The sequence below is a fragment of the Scyliorhinus canicula genome, chromosome 13, assembly GCF_902713615.1.
Source record: "Scyliorhinus canicula chromosome 13, sScyCan1.1, whole genome shotgun sequence".
In the NCBI taxonomy this organism is placed as follows: Eukaryota; Metazoa; Chordata; class Chondrichthyes; order Carcharhiniformes; family Scyliorhinidae; genus Scyliorhinus; species Scyliorhinus canicula.
This window is the reverse complement of record NC_052158.1, coordinates 158667295-158687989: the sequence shown is the minus strand read 5'-3', so window position 1 is coordinate 158687989 and position 20695 is coordinate 158667295. Positions and strand designations below refer to the sequence as shown.

Genomic DNA, 20695 nt, shown 5'->3' with positions numbered 1-20695 from the left:
ACTTTGGTTTTTCTCTTTTTATTTTTTTCCCGGATTGCTTTTGCTTTGCGTTAAGTGCGCTTATGCAACTTGTAATTTAACGTATGAACTGAAGTATGTAACATCAAATGTGATAACCAATACATTTTTTTTTTCGAAAGCAATAAGGAATAAACAATCAGGAAACACGTTTTTATGCACCGAGTCATTCGGGCATGGAATGCACTGTCTGTGAGTGTGATGGAAACAGGTTTATGAGAATAATTCAAAACGGAATCAGACTGTTCTTTGAAAAGGAAGAATGTTCATGATTACGTGGAAGAGGTGGGAGAGTGGAATGTACCAGTTGACCATTTCAAGAGGCGTTCATATACAATGGGGCAATTGAATATGCAAGGTTTCAAAGGCATGGGAGCGCAACAATCAGCGGTATTCAAGGGGGACAAAATAAAAGAGAAAGAAGATGGGATATCGTTGTTAGGAAGGGAGAAAACCAATGTATTAATGAGGGAGTATATTTTTTCGGAAAAGCGGAATCTGTATGGGTGGAGATAAGAAACGTGAAGGGGCAGGAAATGTTGACGATAGGACTCCCAAAAGTGGTGGAGATGTAAGGGAAGTTTTCAAGTAATAAATCAGTGATGCATGCAACCATTGTAAAACTGGAAACGTGGATGACTTTAATTAACATAGAGTTTGGACCAACCAAACTAGCAATGGAATAGTGGAGGAACAGTTACTGGAGTGTGCATGGGATGATTTTTAAAGCCAATGCGTTGAGGAGCCAATCAGAGAACAGGGCATTTCAGACGGGTACTGCGTACTGAGAAGTGATGAATTAATAATCATATTGTGTGGAGCCTTTGGGGAAGAGCGACCATAATGTCAGAATTCTTTATTAATTTGGAGAGTGAAGTAATTGAAATGGAATGGTGGTGGAGGTGTGGGCTATAAATTACACCAGTAATCGATTTAAGATGATCAGTCGGGCTCACAATATGCGTGCTTTACACGTGCTGGACGTTACAAACATTTATATGCAGGCAGCCCTACTCTGGGGACAAAACGTAATACACCCCGGCATGCACCTTTTCGAACCAAGGTTCTCTGTGACACTCTGCATGGCAATATATCCACCAGTCAGAGTCGACTCGCCAACGAAATAAGCACCATTTTATTATGCAGTACAAATTATTGCTCCCTCTGAAATTTTTGCATCAGTGCTGATGAGTGGAAGATGTATAGTTTAAATAAAATGCCTGTTTTTCAGCAATAGCAAATGATAAATGGCGAGGCGGAAGACAAACATTGACCTGTTGGGATTGCTTGAAATAACTGCAGAACTGTAAACGGAAACAGTAGTAGTTGGTTTAGTGGCTATGAACAGATAGAGACGAATGGAGATGAGATCATTTCCTGTAGCTGTAACAGAGGGCAATGTTTTGACGAGGATCTTGAGAATAAGGGTGTAAACGAGTGCAGCCAGGTCAAGTAGGATGAGAAAGAATTTTGATCAATACAGAGCATATATTTTATGACCTTGATAGGAGCCTTTTTGCTGCTGAGGGAGTTCTGGGAAGCTGTGCATGGATTTGGGAGTCGAAAGCTTGTGCAAATACTTTAGAGAGGAAGGGAGCATGGGAAAGGTGTGCTGGTTAGCAAGTGTTATCAGGTTAAGGATTTAAAAGTAGGAAGGAACAACAAAGGATGAAAGTGATTGATGAGGGAGGACATAATGAAGAAAGCTAATCGGGTGAGTTTGATCACATAGCTGTGGATGAGCTCCTAGCATTTATATTTGTCACGAGGCTGAAAGAAACACTGTTGTTTTATTCGTTCATCGCAGGCTATGACAGCATTTATTGCCCACTTTGCGGGCAGTTAAGAGTCAACCACATTGCTGTGGCCTTACAATCCAATAATCACTATCTCCTCAGTACGCCTCTCAGACAGTAGATCCACGTGACCCTCCTCCCGCTGCAAACCACATCCAGCAGTGCCTCCTTTCTTGCTGAACCTGATAAACATTGATGTTAAAAATTGCCCAGAACAGAGCCGAAAAAAACATGATAATAATAATCGCTTATTGTCACAAGTAGGCTTCAATTAAGTCACTGTGAAAAGCCCCTGGTCGTCATATCCCAGCGCCTGTTCGGGGAGGCTGGTACGGGAATCGAACCCACGCTGCTGGCCTTGCTCTGCATTATAAGCCAGCTGTTTAGCCCACTGTCCTTTACCCTGTTGATAATTGATGTAATGCAACGTTCCTAGAATTCTACAACACAGGAATATGCAATTTGGTACTCTAGTGTAATCAGTCCTGACAGTTCATCAAACTAAACGAAATGGAAATCCTGGTTTGTAGCGTTCATGGAATTTAGAATGAGGAGTTGAGGAAATTCGGCCATAGTCTTGGTACGCAACACTCCAACCTGGGAATAATTTCGGTGGTTTAACATTTATATTATCATCATTAAGGTTCACTCCTATGACAGTGTACGTATTATTTTCCGCTCTACCTGTATTGAACATTTGGATTGTATTAATAGTTCAAATTCTCTTTCTTAACCCCCTTGAATTCTGTAATATGATTATGTAAATCGCCAAACGTGCTTAATGTGCCCTATCAATTGAGATAACAGCTTATACTAGACATTGTTTTTTTATCTGGGAGAATCTTGAAAGGGACACAGTATTGACGTGAAATTTATCGTGTAGATAATTTTCAACTGGAGACTTGAGGGCCGAATTTTTAGGCTTGGCGAGGGTCGGAGATGGAGGCGAACAGGGTGAAAGAAAGAATGTGGCCGGAGTTTCTGTTTCCCGGCGTCAGGCCTTTCATCTAAAGTGGGGCTTTGAAAGCGAAAGACCAATAAAAACCATGAAACACCTTTTCTAAGGGTAGATTAGTGACACAAAAGTTCAGTTGAAACTGAGTGCAGGGAGATTGAGTTCCTAAATTCGGCAATTTGTTAAATGAGTCCGAATTAAGGATTGCTCACTTCCTAATATATAGTGTAGTTTGAATTTAGCATTTAACCTTACAGTAATTTTAGTTTCTTTCAGCGTGAGGCACAGATAAGCAAGGTCTCCAATGAATATAAGTTATGATAAATGCACAGACATGACATAAGACTCACGATGATGCAAGCGGGGAGCCAGTGCAGAGAGCCGAGTGCTTAAATGCAGGACTTGATTAAGGAGTGAATTCTGCGCAGTCAGAAAAAGGGTGCTATGATCCAAGAAAGCTGAAACACGAAGGCATTGAATTACTGTGCAAGCAGGCAGATGGTGAATCCAAAAATGTTTCCGAAGTGAGGGCAGTTCTTTAAAGTAATTATCTTGAAATAAACAACTACATTATATTTATCACCTAACTAGTCAAACTCCATAATATATTAGATCAGGATGGTCAGGGTTGGGGGTATGTTTCTGGGGATGGGGTGAAGGTCGGTTCGAAGCCCTGGAAGTGGGCCGTGCGTCGGTGGTAGCCATGCCGTCTATAAGGAGATGGTGGGGAAAGTATTGTTAAGTGGTGGGGGGGGGGGGGGGGGGGGGGGGGGGGGGGGGGGGGGGGGGGGGGGGGGGGGGAGCACTTGCAGTGGGGAGTGTGGCTGTAGATCCGTGATTGGTTGTGTTCTGATTGCCGTGCCCGCATCGGTCTAGGTGTTTTCAGTAGATTCCCAGTAGTTAGAAGTAATCCTTCAGCTGTTTTTGAAGTAACTATCGGTGTAACTCCGAGGATTCATCCGAAGTTAGGGATTTAAATCGCATGTTCTCATGGTTGACAGCGCAGTGCAATTGTTCAAAGATCTTGAGCACATCTGGGAAATGGCCGTGTGAGTACTTATCAGTAAAATTCCGAGAGAGAATACCTAAGCAACTTTGCCCCCACCGGCCCCCCTATGAAAGACAATGCTGGGAAACTCGGAGCATAGGTCCAATATACTTGACCAGAACTAAAGGAGCAAAGTTAAAATAATATCGCTCAATATAGTCTATAGACTGCAAAGAGTCGTAAGATGCGGAATAAATAGATTTCCAACGAATTACGGAGAGATATAGAATTTAAAATTGGCTATAATAGGGAGTTCAATTATCCGATTGTAGATAGAAAAGGTAAAAGAAAGCTAAAGATGTCGGGTTTATTTAGGTATGTTCTGTGCACTTTTTAACATCAGCATTTTTCAGATCCAGCCAGAAAGATAACACTGATGGTTGTGGCTCCAAGGCAGAACGGTTACGTGGAAGTAAAGTCTGTGAGGGGAAAACTTAGGAGAGACAGGATCATAACTTTTAGGAACATGGAATAATCCAAGTAAGAAACCAGTAAGTGGAGAGAGCCAACTTCAAGAAATCTAAAAATACATCTTGTCCAGATAACTTGGAATAAAAATTGACAGTAAATTAATGGCGCCCTAGCCAAAAGCCAGTGAGTGACAGTTTCTGTGCGACAATTTAAGGGTGATAAAGATTTTTTTCACGAAGAGAACATTCAGCCCAGAACTCCAAATCGTTGTAACAGCACTAAGTGAATAATTTCAAAATGCATTTTTCCTAAATAATAGCCGATCTAAATGTCAAGCTTCAAGGTGGAGGTAGTCCCTGTGCTGGAACAGTTCAAGGCGGCGACTTTGGCAGCTGGCGTACAATCTGCGGTCGAATGTGGGATATGAATGAGGCTCGTGTTATATGTAAATACGTGGGCTGCGGCGAGGCTGTGTCTGCATCAGGAGATTCCCAATTTGGGGCCGGCCAGTGGCCCATGGCAAGTGCTTTACTTCACTGCAACGGCACCGAAGACGACCCGTGGAAGTGTGAATTGAAAAACTTGGCTCACAATAACTGTTCCCTGGAAGAGGAGGCAGCCGGTGTGATTTGTTCAGGTAACTCTTCCTTCTTTAATGTTTCAGAAAATGGGACACGATTACAGCACTTCATGGACAGTACTTAGGGACAGTACGGTAGCATGGTGGTTAGCATAAATGCTTCACAGCTCCAGGGTCCCAGGTTCGATTCCCGGCTGGGTCACTGTCTGTGTGGAGTCTGCACGTCCTCCCCGTGTGTGCGAGGGTTTCCTCCGGGTGCTCCGGTTTCCTCCCACAGTCCAAAGATGTGCGGGTTAGGTGAATTGGCCATGCTAAATTGCCCGTAGTGTCCTAAAAAGTAAGGTTAAGGGGGGGGGGGTTGTTGGGTTACGGGTATAGGGTGGATACGTGGGTTTGAGTAGGGTGATCATTGCTTGGCACAACATTGAGGGCCGAAGGGCCTGTTCTGTGCTGTACTGTTCTATGGATGCATAGTGTCATAGCGTTTTACGACAAAGAAACAGTCCCTTTGTCCCAACGTGCTTGTGCATGAAGGCACGCATCAATCTCATCTATGTTCCATTTTCCAGCACTTAATCCGGATCGATGTGTGCTATCCCGTGATTATCGAAATACCTCTTCAATGTTCTGAGGGTTCTCGCCTTTACCACCCTTTCAAGCAGTGAGTTCCAGATTCCCATTACCCTCTGTGCTGCTTAGTTATATCTGTGCTGCTTAGTTATTGACCCATCTACTAAGGAGAACGTTTCTTCCTATCTATCCTATGTCCCTCATAATTTTGTACACCTCAATCAGTTCCTTCCTCAGCCTTCCCCAATCCAAGCAAAATAACCGGAGCCTGCCCCGCCTCTGCTCATAAATAAATCATTCCAGCCCAGACAATAGAACATAGAACATAGAACATTACAGCGCAGTACAGACCCTTTGGCCCTCGATGTTGCGCCGACCTGTGAAACCACTCTAAAGCCCAGCTAGACTATTGCCTTATCACCCATATTTCTATCCAATGCCCATTTGAATACCCATAGTGTTGGCGAGTCCGCTACTGCTGCAGGCAGGGCTTCCACGCCCTTACTACTCTCTGAGTAAAGAACCTACCTCTGACATCTGTCCTGTATCTATCTACCCTCAATTTAAAGCAATGTCCCCTCGTGCTAGGCATCACCATCAGAGGAAAAAGGCTCTCACTGTCCACCCTATCTAATCCTCTGATCATCTTGTATGCCTCAATTAAGTCACCTCTTGACCTTCTCTCTAACGAAAATAGCCTCAAGTTCCTCAGCCTTCCTTCATAAGATCTTCCCGCCATACCAGGCAACGTTCTAGTAAATCTCCTCTGTACCCTTTCCAATGCTTCCACGTCCTTCCTATAATGCGGCGACCAGAATTGCATGCAATACTCCAAATGCGAACGCACCAGGGTTTTGCACAGCTGCAACATGATCTCATGCCTCAGAAACAAAATCCCTCTCCCAATAAAATCTAGCAGACCATACGCCTTCTTAACTACGCTCTCAACCTGGGTGAAAACTTTCAGGGATCTATGTACATGGACACTGAGATCTCTCTGCTCATCCACACTACCAAGAATCTTACCATTAGCCCATTACTCTGTCTTCCTGTTATTCCTTCCAAAATGAATCACCTCACACTTTTCTGCATTAAACTCTATTTGCCATCTCTCAGCCCAACTCTGCAGCTTATCTGTGTCCCTCTGTAACTTGTAACATCCTTCCGCACTGTCCACAACCCCACCGACTTTAGTGTCATCTGCCAATTTACTCACCCATCATTCTACGCCATCCTCCAGGTAATTTATAAAAATGACAAACATCTATCGCCCCAAAACAGATCCTTGTGGCAGACCACTAGTAACTGGACTCCAGTCTGAACATTTCCCATCAACCACCACCCTTTGTTTTCTTCCAGCTAGACAATTTCTGATCCAAACTTTTAAATCACCCTGAATACCATGCCTCCGTATTTTCTGCAATAGCCTACCGTGGGGAACCTTAGCAGACGCTTTACTGAAATCCATTTGCACCACATCAACTACTTTACCCTCATCCACCAGTTTGGTCATCTTCTCAAATAACTCAATAAGGTTTGTGAGGCACGACCTAGCCTTCACAAAACCGTGTTGACTATTTCTAATCAAATTATTCCTTTCCAGATGATGATACATCCTATCTCTTATAAACCTTTCCAATACTTTGCCCACAACAGAAGTGAGGCTCACTGGTCTATAGTTACCGGGGTTGTCTCTACTCCCCTTCTTGAACAAGGGGACAACATTTGCTATCCTCCAGTCTTCTGGCACTATTCCTCTAGACAAAGATGACTTAACGATCAAAGCCAAAGGCTCAGCAACTTCCTCCCTATCTTCCCAGAGAATCCTAGGATAAATCCCATCCGGCCCAGGGTACTTATTTATTTTCACTCTTTCCAGAATTGCTAACACCTCCTTATGAACCTCAAGCCCTTCTACTCTAGTAGCCTGTCTCAATATTATCCTCGACAACATTGTCTTTTTCCTGCGTGAATACTGTCGAAAAATATTCATTTAGCATCTTTCCTATCTCCTCTGACCCCACGCACAACTTCCCACTACTGTGCTTGACTGGCCCTACACTTACCCTTGTCATTCTTTTATTTCTGACATATCTATAGAAAGCTTAAGGGTTATCCTTGATCCTACCTGCCAAAGACTTCTCATGTCCCCTCCTGGCTCCTCTTAGCTCTCTCTTTAGGTCCTTCCTTGCTAACTTGAAACTCTCGAGCTCCGGAACTCAACCTTCATGTCTCATCTTTACACAAGCTGCCTTCTTCCTCTTGACATGTGTCTCAACTACTTTTGTAAACCACGGTTCCCTCGCTCGACCACTTCCCCCCTGCCTGACAGGTACATACTTATCAAGGACACGCAGTAGCTGTTCCTTGAACAAGCTCCACATTTCCATTGTACCCATCCCCTGCAATTTCCCTCCCCACCCGATGCATCCTAAGTCTTGCCTCATCGCATCATAATTGCATTTCCCCCAGATATTACTCTTGCCCTGCGGTATATACTTACCCTTTCCATCGCTAAAGTAAACGTAATTGAATTGTGGTCACTATCACCAAAGTGCTCACCTACCTCCAAATCTAGCACCTGTCCTGGTTCATTACCCAGTACCAAATCTAATACTGTGTCAGGAAACCCTCCTGCACACATTAGACAAAAACGGACCCATCTGAAGTACTCGAACTATAGCGTTTCCAGTCATTATTTGGAAAGTTAAAGTCCCCCATAACAACTTGCCTGTTACTTTCGCTCCGATCCAGAATCACCTTTGCAAACCTTTCCTCAACATCTCTGGAACTTTTCGGAGGCCTATAGAAAATCCCTAACAATGTGACCTCTCCATTCCTGTTTCTAACCTCAGCCTATACTACCTCAGCAGATGAGTCCTCATGAAACGTCCTTTCTGTCACTGTAATACTGTCCATGACTAACAATGCCACCCTCACCCTCTTTTACCACCTTACCTGAACTGAAATATCTAAACCCCAACACCTGCAACAACCATTCCTTTCGCTGTTCTATCCATGGCTCCGAAATGGCCACAACTTCGAAGTCCTAGGTACCAACCCATGCCTTATCCCGGATGCTCCTGGCATTGAAGTAGACATACTTCAAACCACCTTCCTGGCTGCCAGTACACTCCTGCAACTTTGAAACCTTACTCATTATCTCACTACTCTCAACCTCCTATATGTTGGAGCTACAATTCAGGTTCCCAATTCCCTGCTGAATTAGTTTAAACCCTCCCGAAGAACATTAGCAAATCCCCCCCCCCCCCCCCCCCCCCCCCCCCCCAGGATATTGGTACTCCTCCGGTCCAGGTGCAGACCAGCCCTTTTTAGAGGTCGCACCCACCCCAGAATGAGCCCCAATTATCCAGGAATCTGAAACCCTCCCTCCTGCACCATCCCTCTAGCCACGTGTTCAACTGCTCTCTCTCCCCATTCCTCGTCTCGCTAGCACGTGGCACGGGTAACAACCCAGAGATAATAACTCTGTTTGTCCTAGTTTCCACCCTAGCTCCCTGAATTCCTGCCTTACATGCCTATCCCTTTTCTTACATCTGTCGTTGGTACCTATGTGGACCACGACTTGGGGCTGCTCCCCCTCCCCGTTAAGGATCCCGAAAACACGATCCGAGACCATCCGAGACATTGTGGACCCTGGCACCTGGAAGGCAACACACCAGCCGCGAGTCTCTCTCGTTCCAACAGAATCTCCTATCTATCCCCCTAACTATGGAGTCTCCAATGACTAATGCTTCATTCATCTCCCCCTTCCCTTCTGAGCAACAGGGACAGACTCTGTTCCAGAGTCCTGTACACCATGATTTATCCCTGGTAAGTCGGGTGATTCCCCTTTACAGCCTATCTAGTGCAATCACATCGTCCTATAGTCTGGCGGTAGAGCTGCACACACTTCTCCTGTTGTGGTATAACTCGAGTGTTATACAGCTTCAGCATAACATGGCTGATCTTATATTGTATGCTTAGGAATTAAAGGCAAGAATCCCATACGCGTTGTTATCAAATTGTCCTGCTGCCTTCAGCTACCGGTGGACATGCTCCCCAAGTTCCCTTTGGTCCGCTGCCCTTTAGCTTCCTCCAAAGTATTGTGTATTCTCTTGCCTTATTTGTTCCTCCAAAATGAATCAACTCACACTTGTCAGGGATAAGTTAAGTTTTCACTGTGCTGCCCATTTAGCGAGCCAGTCTACGTCCTTCTGCAATCTAAGGCTTTCCTCTTTGATAGTTGCCACAGCGCTACCTTTCGTGTCTGTGAAATTACTGATGATACCCTCTACATTCGCAACTGATTATGTACGCGACAAACAGTAAGGGAGCCAACATAGATCCCTTAAGTACATCATTCGACAGAGGTTTGAGGCACAAAAAGAACCTTCGATCATTACCCTCTGCCTCCTGCCAAAAAGGCAATTTAGGTCCAATTTGCCAAATTACCCTGAATCCCAGTGCCCCTTACCTTGCTGATCAGTCTCCCATGCGGGTCATTAATAAGAGGCTTACTGAAGTCCATGCAGAGTACATCAGCTTCACTATCCTCTTTTACACACTTTTCTAATTCTGAAAAACATACATCAAGTTTGTTAGATATGACCTCCCCTGACAAAGCCACGTTGACTATCCTGAATTAACCCTTGTCTCTCCAAGTGGAAATTACTTCTCCCCTCAGCGTTTGTTTCAATAATTTCCCTGGACTGAAATCGGACCCACTAGCCTGTAATTTATTGTTTTTTCCCAACTGCTCTACTTGAATAATGGCACAATGTTAGCTGTCCTGCCGTCTCCTGCCACCTCTCCTGCAGCCAGAGAGGATTTGGCAATTCACGTCCGAACACTTGCAAGCTCCTCCCTTGCCATCAACAGCAGTCGAAGATACGTATCATCCGGGCCTGGTGGTTTATCCACTTTTAGTCCAGCTGAAATCCCGAACACCGCATTCGTATCCCTGCCAATCTGTTCAATTTTATCATAGTTCCACTCGTTGCTTTCCAAACCTGCATTGTCTTTCTCCATAGGGATCACAGTTGCAAACTCCTAATTTAGTATCCCACCTACGTGTTTAGACTCAGCACACTGATTGTCATTTGGGTCGCTACTGGGTCCCATTCTTTCGCTGGTTACCTCCCTGCCCTTAATGTACTTCAAAAACACCGTGGGATTTTCAATTATTTTGCCCGCCCTTGATTTTCTTGCCCCTTCTTCGCTCTCCGAAATAGTTTTCGGGTACCCCCTCCATGTTCAACACTCGCCTTGAACATCCAGTTTTAATCCCCCTGCATCTGCCATCACCCTCCCTTCTTTTCATTATCCAATCCTGGATATCCTTTTGGCCCACTCTGCATCATGGCTGGGACGTGTTGGCGTTGCAGTTTCTCCATTCATTTTTGAATGGCTTCATACCGGATAATGTGATCAAGGGCCGACCATTTTTACCTGGTGCAAGTTATTGAACTCACTTTGACGGCTCCAGATCCGGAAGCAAAAAGAAAATCAATTGTTAACACTTCACAAATGTGTATGTTATGTTTTTTCTGATTTACGCAGTCACCTCCTGAAGTTGCTCCTGTTTGATTCGCAGCACAAATTAGAGAAATAACCTTTCTCTAGTTGGAAATAAAGCTAATTGAATATTGCACTGCTGTGACGGCCGCGATGGGCTCGGAATACCGGTTTTAATTCACTCAGCATTTGCAGTCGGATTGTTTCTGTAGTGAGATGCAGTGAGCTGATGATAGTTAAAAAGTGAAATGGTAGTGCAGCATGGTGGCACAGTGGTTAGCATTGCTACCGCACGGTGCCGAGTTCCGAGGTTTGCTCGCGGCTCTTGGTCACTGTCTGTGTGGAGTTTGCACATTCTCCCGTATTTGCGTGGGTTTCGCCCACACAACCCAAAGATGTAGGTGGATTGGCCACGCTAAATTATCTGAGTCCCCTCCCACCCAGGCATTGCCTTCTTCCTGACCTTTCCATCAGTCAGAAGCTACAGAATTCTGAAGACTCGCGCATCCAAACATAGGAACATCTTCTTCCCCACAGCTACAAGATTCCTCAACGACTCCCCCCTCGGACTGATCTGTTCCCTGTCAGAATACTATTCACGACAACCTATGCTACTCTGCTCATGTATTCACTTTGTTTGGCCCCTTGTTCTGCACTGTAACCAATCACTGTTTATGATGTACCATTTGTCAATGTTCTCTGTTGATTATTCTTTTGTCTACTATGTACGTACTGTGTAGATTCCCTCGGCCGCAGAAAATACTTTTCACTGTCTTTCGGTACATGTGACAAAGATCAAATCCAATCAAATCAAATAAAGTTGCCCCTGAATTGGAAAAAATGAGTTGGTACACTAAATTTATAAAAAAATTGAAATGGTATTTTTCCATAAACATTCAGTACCATAGCAATGACAATTGTTCTTTAATTGGATCCGGGTGTCCTGTTGCTTCATGTATTTTGCCTATGGCTCTTGCCCTTGAACTGAGTAGCTTGTTCGGGCAATTCCAAAGGCAGTTAAAATTGAACTAGATTGTCTGGGTCTGGAGTCACATGTAGGCTAGCCTGTGTAAACGTGCAAGATGGCCTTCCCTTAGTGATCCAGATTTTGTTTGCAACAATTGATGATAGATGTAGCATCAGCATTACTGACACAAGCTCTGTATTGCACGTGTCTTCATAAATTCACATTCCACCAGCTACCGTGGTGTACTTGGAACCCATGTCCCCAGAGCATGGTTTACTGAATTATAAACCCATTGGCATAACCATAACGCTATCGTCTCCTCACTTTATGCACATACACTACAACATTGGATTGGATTGGATTTGTTTATTGTCACGTGTACCGAGGTACAGTGAAAAGTATTTTTCTGCAAGCAGCTCAACAGATCATTCAGTACATGGGTAGAAAAGGGAATTGAACAGAATTCAAGAAAATACATGAGAATACATAATAGGGCAACACAATATATACAATGTACTACATAAGCATTGGCGTCAGATGAAGCAGACATGGGTGTAGTGTTAATGAGGACAGTCCATAAGAGGGTCATTTAGGAGTATGGTGACAGTGGGAAAGAAGTTGTTTTTGAGTCTGTTCATCCGTGTTCTCAGACTTCTGAATCTCCTGCCCGATGGAAGAAGTTGGAAAAGTGAGTAAGCCGGGTGGGAGGGATCCTTGATTATGCTGCCTGCTTTCCCCCGGCAGTGGGATGTGTAGATGGAATCAATGGATGGGAGGCAGGTTCGTGTGATGGACTGGGCGGTATTCACGACTCTCTGAAGTTCCTTGCGGTCCTGGGCCGAGCAGTTGCCATACCAGGCTGTGATGCAGCCCGAAAGGATGCTCTCTATAGTGCATCTGTAAAAGTTGGTAAGGGTTAATGTGGACATGCCGAATTTCCTTAGTTTCCTGAGGAAGTAAAGGCGCTGTTGTGCTTTCTTGGTGATAGCGTCGACATGAGTGGACCAGGATAGATTTTTGGTGATGTGCACCCCTAGGAATTTGAAACTGCTCACCATCTCTACCTCGGCTCCGTTGATGCTGACAGGGGTGTGTACAGTATTTTGCTTCCTGAAGTCGATGACCAGCTCTTTAGTTTTGCTGGCATTAAGGGAGAGATTTTTGTCGCTGCACCACTCCACTAGGTTCTCTATCTCCCTCCTGTATTCTGACTCATCGTTATTCAAGATCCAGCCCACTATGGTCGTATTGTCAGCAAACTTGTAGATGGAGTTGGAACCAAGTTTTGCCATGCAGTCGTGTGTGTACAGGGAGTAGAGTACGCAGTCTTGCGGGGCACCGGTGTTGAGGACTATTGTGGAGGAGGTGTTGGTGTTCATTCTTACTGACTGTGGTCTGTTGGTCAGAAAGTCGAGGATCAAGCATTTAAACAATGTGATCATAGAATTGACAGTGCAGAGGGAGCCCATTCTGACTACCGTGTCTGCACTGGCCCTTGGAAAGATTACCCTAATGAACTCCACGACTCCACCCTGCCCCCTTAACCCACCAAACCTTCCTGGGACGCGGTGGGGCAATTCTATTATGGTAAATCCACCTAACCTGCACATCTGTGAACTGTTCGGAGGACTCTGGAACGCCTGGGGGAAACCCACGCAGGGACAGAGAGATACATAATTGACACCGTGCTGTGCCGGACTCTGGTCCTTGTGTCAATATCTAATGATACTTAAATTCTGAATCAAATCGTTAGTAGTTTTAGTGAGGACTGGCCTGCCTTGCCTTCCAACCTCAGAGTCAGGTCCAAAGCAAAGTCAATCTCACGCAGGTGTAAATGGATCTTACACAGGCGTGAATGGAACTCACATTGGCGTTCTTAGTCTGAACCACAAATTCCAAGAAACATTTCATAAAATTTAGCAGACAGAGCGATTTTTTCTAACCGTCGAGAATTGCAAATAGCATTTTGTTTTGTGATGTTCCAATCGGAATATGAGACTGCACATCACATTTCCATATTTCTGAATCACAAACGTGACTATTATAAATTTTATAAATTTTCGAAGTATCAGACTGCATGGTAAAATGTAAAGAGAAGATTCAAAAGCGGAATGAAGCGAATGAATACAGGTCCAATTATTGAATGACTGGGGCGAAGTGATTTAGTGAATGACAAACGTATTGGCGGTCGGGAGCAGATACAAAACTTCTGTCATTAACGACAGATTCAAATGGTTCTGGACACAAAATGATACTAGTAACAATTTAGTCCTTAATTCATTAGCATAAAATCACAGGATGGATATGCGGAGAGGGTTCAAGAAAAGCCAGCACCGGCAAAAGCGAGCTGTACTCGCCATTCTGTAGGCATAAAATTAGCATTTTTGTCAATTAATGTTGAAGATTTAAACTGTGTATTTCACCAAATTTCCTTGAACATATTTTACCATCTGGTAATAATCAACAGAACACAAACAGCCGAGACTGGTTGGCGGAGCTGACGGTTGCTCCGGAAGATTGGAGATACAATATGGAGGCATCTGGGGGACAGTGTGTGATTTCAATTGGGATTCACAGGACGCCCGTGTGGTTTGCGCATCACTGAAATGTGGCGATGTGATATCAGTACAAGGACGGGCTCATTTTGGAGAGGGCAGTGGACCCATATGGCAGGATTTATATGAATGTCAAGGTAATGAAGCCATTCTCTGGGACTGCCCCACTACACCAAGAAACCGAGACGACTGTACGCACAAGAATGATGTCAGTGTAATTTGTTCCGGTAAGTGTTTCATTTCTTCCTTCACCTGCACTCATGTGGGAACACAGAACCCTGAAACTCCGTGCATGTCGTCTGATAGATTCGACGCATTCCATATAATTTTGCCCAGCAACCCCAACTAGGGGTCAATTTAACATGACTAAGCCACTCAAACTGCACACCTTAGGACTGTGGGAGAAAACCATAACATCCGGAGGATGCATGAACTCCCCAAAGGCAGTTACTCGAGGTTGGAATCCCTGGTAAAGTGAGGCAGCAGTGTTAACCAGTTTGTCACTGGGCCGTTAACACATTTTCCTCACCTGAATAATTTACAAGGGAAATATCGTTGATGTTCAGCATCCGACACAGATTTTAGTTGTCGTTCAATAGAAGGGCTGGTTTAGCACAGGGCAAAATCTCTGGCTTTTGAAGTAGGCCAGCAGCACGGTTTAATTCCTGTACCAGCCTCCCCGAACAGGCGCCGGAATGTGGCGACTAGGGGCGTTTCACAGTAACTTCATTTGAAGTCTATTTGTGACAAGAAGCGATTTTCATTTCATTTCAAATCACTTTCTCGTGTCACGTTCCATATTTGAATCAAATAATTAATTTGCCATTTTCATGAGGCCAATAGCAATTTAAAATTACTATTTAAAGTAATGACTTGGTTTATATCCAGATGCAGCGATACGCAACAACATTAGCGCCGAATCTCAAGTTCAAATAAAATTTGGAATTTCTCAAAGTTTCATTAAACCCTTCGTATTGTAATATATTTCGATCTTACCCGCCAAACCAGTATTGCAGACATATATTTTCAATAACCCACCGCAGGTCTCGTTCCTCTCCAAAATTCAGCACCGTGTTTTAGCGGAAGATCTTTTCTACTTTATTTTGCATAACTTTAATCTCGAAGAAGTATACGCAATGTTGGTTGCCCACACGTGGTTTAATAAAAGTCCCAAGTTTCACATCAGCTGATCGCTGCTGCATGGTTTATGTCTTCGTGTTTTCAGATTATTGGAGACCTTTTCCAAATGGAGTTTAACTTTTTCTGAGCTCTCAACATATTTGTTGCACTTGGCCGGAGTAACCTCTCTTGCACTGATGCGCGCCAGTGTGGCATAACTTGTAGTGGCGATGTCATGGTTGGAAAAAATACTATTTGTTTCACAATAACTCGCCCTTTTTAGTCTTTTCATTGGTTTATATTTCTGTTTTGACCAATTGGATTCGAGGTATTTGATAAGTTAATGAAGGAAAATACCTTCCCGTGGAAAACGAGTGATTTGATTTTTAAAAATTTGTTTCTGCACAAAGGTCATAAAGGACCGCGGTTAGTTGGTGGTAATGACACCTGCTCAGGGAGAGTGGAGATACTGCAAGGCGACACCTGGGGCACAGTCTGCAACACCTACTGGGATTTACACGATGCAGCCGTTGTCTGCAATCAACTCGGGTGTGGAGCTGTGATATCAACGCCAGGTGGAGAAATCTTCGGGGAAGGAAATGGTTCAATATGGAACGATATTAACGAATGCACTGGCAATGAGTTACGTTTGAAAGACTGCCCCGTTGCATCCTGGGGGCACCATCCTTGCACACACAGAAATGATGCTGGAGTCATCTGTTCCGGTATGTGCTTCAGGTTTTGCGATGTGTCAACGATTCTCAAAATTATAATATTATGAATTTGTATGACGGAGTTCGCCAGTAAATGAGATATGTTCTGCTTAAATGTACATTCATTAGGGTAATTACAAAAGAGTATCGTGAGCTTGTCCAGAAACTGGGATGTCAAAGTTATTTAGTTAGCTTTACTTTATCCTCATGGCTCGAGCAAATTGAAAGCAATCTGAAGTAACCATGCAAGGCCCCTGCATTGTACTCTGTATAGTCCCCAATGTGCACCTATATGATTTCACTTAATACCCAAGACCACAAAAAAGCTTTCAAATCATTTTGCACGCGATGTGGGCTTTTCTGGCTCCGTCAGATATATTGCCCACCCCTAATTCCCCTTGGGCAGGTAGTGATGAGCCGCCTTCTTGAACTACTACTGTCCATGTGGCGTAGGTACACCAACTGTGCTGTTAGGGAGGGAGTTGCATGGTTTTGACCCAGGGACTGTGAAGGAAAAGTGATATATTTCCAAGTCAGGGTGGTGAGTGACTTGGAGAACCTCCAATTGGCGGTGTTCCCATGTGTCTTCTGCCCTTGTCCTTCTAGTTGGGAGTGGTCGTGGGCTTGAAAGGTGCTGCCAAAGGAACCTTGGTGAGTTCCTGCAGTGGATCCTGTATATGGCACACAAGGCTGCTGCTGTGCATCCGTGGTGGAGAGACTGAATATTTATGTAAGGGGTACAAATCAAACGGTTTGATCTGTACTGGATAGTGTCGCGTTTTCTGAGTTGTTGGAGCTGCCCTCCCCAGGCAAGTGGCCAGTTTCCATCACATTCCTGATTTGTGCCTTGTAGATGGTGGTTAGACTTTGCGTCATCAGGAAGTGAGTTCCTCACCACAGGATTCCTTGCCTCTGACTTGCTCTTGTAGCTAGAGTATTTCAATGGCTACTGCAGTTCCGTATGTTGTCAATGGTAACCCCCAGGAACGTTTAATTCACACTTATTGACGATAGTTATTACCTGGCATGTAAGTGGCGTGAATGTTACTTGCCACTTGCCAGCCCAGGTCTGGATATCGTCCAGCTCTATTGGAGCCTACACCCAATGAGCCGTGAAACTCAGTTCAATGACGATGTACACACATTAATCCTAACACGTGCCTACAGGGCTGGTGCAGGAGGGAAGGCTTCAGATACGTGGATCATTGTGAAATATTCTGGGGAATGTGGGACATGTACATGAAGGACGGATTGCCCCTGAACTGGAGGGACACCAATATCTTGGGTGGTAGATTTGCGAAAGCTCTTCGGGAGGGTTTAAACTAGATTGGCAGGGGAATTGGAACCAGAGATATGGTTCAGAGGATACAGTAGCTGTTAAACAGGCAGAAATTGTATGCAGCGAGTCTGTGAGGAAGGATACGCAGTTAATAGGGCAAAGTTGCACTCAGTGGAATGCGTTATAAAGAGTGCCTGTTTCAATGCAAAGAGTGTCAGGAATAAGGGAGATGAACTTAGAGAATGGATCATTACTTGGAACTACGATGTTGTGGCCTTTACGGAGACTTGGATTTCAGAGAGGCAGGCATGGTTGTTAGATGTTCTGTAGTTTAGATGTTTTCAGAATAATGGGGAAGGAGGCAAAAGAGGAGGAGGAGTGGCACTGTTAATTAGGGACTGCATCACAGCTGCAGAAAAGGAGGTAGCTGAGGAAGGTTTGTCTGCTTAGTGAGTGTGGGTGGAAGGCCAAAACGAGAAAGGAGCAGTCACTTTATTGGGAGTTCTCTATAGACACCCCAATAGCAGCAGAGAGATAGAGGACAAATTGGACGGCAGATCTTGGAAAGGTGAAGAAGTAACAGAGGTGTTGTCATGGGTGACTTGAACTTCCCGAATATTGCCTGGAACCTCCTGACTGCTATTGGGCTGGATGGAGCAGATTTTGTCAAGGTGCATACAGGAAGGATTCCTGAAACAATATGTAGATAGGTCGAAATGACATGAAATGAAAATGAAATGAAAATTGCTTATTGTCACGAGTAGGCTTCAATGAAGTTACTGTGGAAAAACCCCTAGTCGCCACTTTCCGGCGCCTGTTCGGGGAGGTTGGTACGGGAACCGTACTGTTGGCCTGCCTTGGTCCGTTTTAAAAGCCAGTGATTTAGCCCAGTGTACTAAACCAGCCTCATGGCTTGGGGGTGGGGGGGGGGGGGGGGCATATTGGACTCGGTGCTCGGCAATGATCCAGGCCAGGTGTCAGTTTTCTCGGTAGGAGAGCATTTCGGTGTCAGTGACCACAACTCCTTAATGTTTACGATAGCCATGGAGAGGGACAAGAACAGATACTATGGGAAGGTATTTAATTTGGGGAGGGGAAATTATACTGCTGTTAGCCAGCAGCTGAGGAGCATAAAGTGGAAACAATTGATCTTGATTAAATGGACAACAGTAATGTGGGGTTGTTTCAGGAGCACTTGCTGAGAGTGCTGGATAGCTTTGTCCCACTGAGATGAGGAAGGGATGGGAAGGTGAAGGAGCCTTGGATCGCAAGAGAAGTGGAGTTTCTAGTCCAGAGGAAGAAGGAAGCTTACATAAGGTTGAGGGCACGGCTCTCGAGGGTTACAAGGTAGCCCAGAATGAACTCAAAAATGGACTGAGGAGAGCTGGAAGGGGGCCGAAAAGGCCCTGGTGGAAGGATTAGGGGAAACCTCAAGGCGTTCTACACTGATGTGATAAATAAGAGGATGATCAGAGTGAGAGTAGGGCCGATCTGGAATAGCGGAGGGAGCTTGTGCCTAGAGTCTGAGAAGATGGGCCAAGCCCTAAATGAATATTTTGCTTCAGTCTTCACTAGAGAGGGGAACTTGTTGCTCATGAAAACAATGAGAAAAAGGTTAATACCATTGAGCAGGTTGATATTAAGAAAAAGGATGTGCTGGATATTTTGAAAAGCATCAGAATAGATACGTCTCCTTGAGCTAACGGTATATACCCAAGGTTACTATGGGAAGTGAAGGAGGAAATTGCTGCGCCGTTGGCAATGATCTCTGCATCCTCACTCATCACTGCAATAGTACCGGGAGATTTGAGGGAGATGAATGTTGTTCCATTGGTCAAGAAAGGGAATAGGGATATTCCTGGGAATTACAGACCAGTCCGTCTTATGTCTGTGGTGTGCAAAATATTGGAAAGGATTCTAAGAGATAGGATTTATGATTACTTAGAAAAACATAATTTGATCAAAGGTAGTAGCATGGCTTTGTGAGGGGCAGTTCATGCCTCACAAGCATCATTAAGTTCACTGAGGATGTGATAAGACACGTTGATAAAGGTCCGGCAGTGGATGTGGTGTACATGGATTTCAGTAAGGCATTTTATGAGGTTCCCCATGGTCGGCTCATTCAGAACGTCAGGGGGCATGGGATATAGGAAAATGTAGCTGTCTGGATACAGAATTGGCTGGCCAAAAGAAGACAGCAAGTGGTAGTGGATGGAACGTATTCCGCCTGGAGGTCGGTGACCAATGATGTCCCGCAGGGATTTGTTCTGGGACCTCTGCACTTTGTGTTTTTTATAAATGACTTGGATGATGAACTGAAAGGGTGGGTTAGTAAATTTGCCGATGACACGAAGATTGGGGGAGTTGTAGATAGTGTTGAGGGCTGTTGCATGTTACAACAGGACATTGACATGATGCAGATCTAGGCTGAGAAGTGGCAGATGGAGTTCAATCTTGATAAATGTGAAGTGATTCATTTTGGAAGGTTGAATTTGAATGCTGAATACAGGGTTAAAGGCAGGATTCTTGGAAGTGTGGGGGGACAGAGGGATCTTACATAGATCCCTCAAAGTTGCCACACAGGTTGATAGGGTTGTTAATAAGGTGTACGGTGTGTTGGCTTTCATTAATAGGGGGATTGAGTTTCAGAGCCGCGAGGTTTTGCTGCAGCTTTATAAAACCCTAGTTAGACCACAGTTGGAATATTGTGTCTAGTTCTGGTTGCCTCATTATAAGAAGGATGTGGATGCTTTGGGGAGGGTGCCTAGGAGATGTACCAGGACGCTGCGTGGTCTCAAGGGGTTGTCTTATGAAGAAAGATTGAGGGAGCTCGAGCTTTTCTCACTGGAGTGAAGAAGGAAGAGAGGTGACTTGACAGAGGTGTACAAGGTGCTGAGAGGCATGGACAGAGTGGATCGTCATAGACTCTTCCCCAGGACGGAAATGGCTATCACGAGGGAATATCATTTTAAGGTGATTGTAGGAAGGTATAGGGGATATGTCAGAGGTACTTTCTTTACACAGCGAGTGGTGGGTGCGTGGAATGCATTGCCAGCAGAGGTGGTGGAGTCAGAATCATTAGGGACTTTTAAGTTACTCTTGGACAGGCACATGGACAGCAAAAAATTGGGGGTTGTAGGTTAGGTTGATCTTAGATTCAGATAAGT

General features: G+C 44.6%; 1 protein-coding gene across 1 annotated transcript in view; it reads left to right on the top strand.

Moving 5' to 3' along the window:
- Positions 1 to 20695, top strand: part of LOC119975672 (deleted in malignant brain tumors 1 protein-like) — a 238242-nt gene that overhangs the window by 89116 nt on the left and 128431 nt on the right. The window contains 3 exon segments of the mRNA XM_038815454.1: positions 4548 to 4865; positions 14330 to 14625; positions 15865 to 16261. Of these exon segments, the coding sequence (XP_038671382.1) occupies positions 4548 to 4865; positions 14330 to 14625; positions 15865 to 16261 (1011 nt within the window).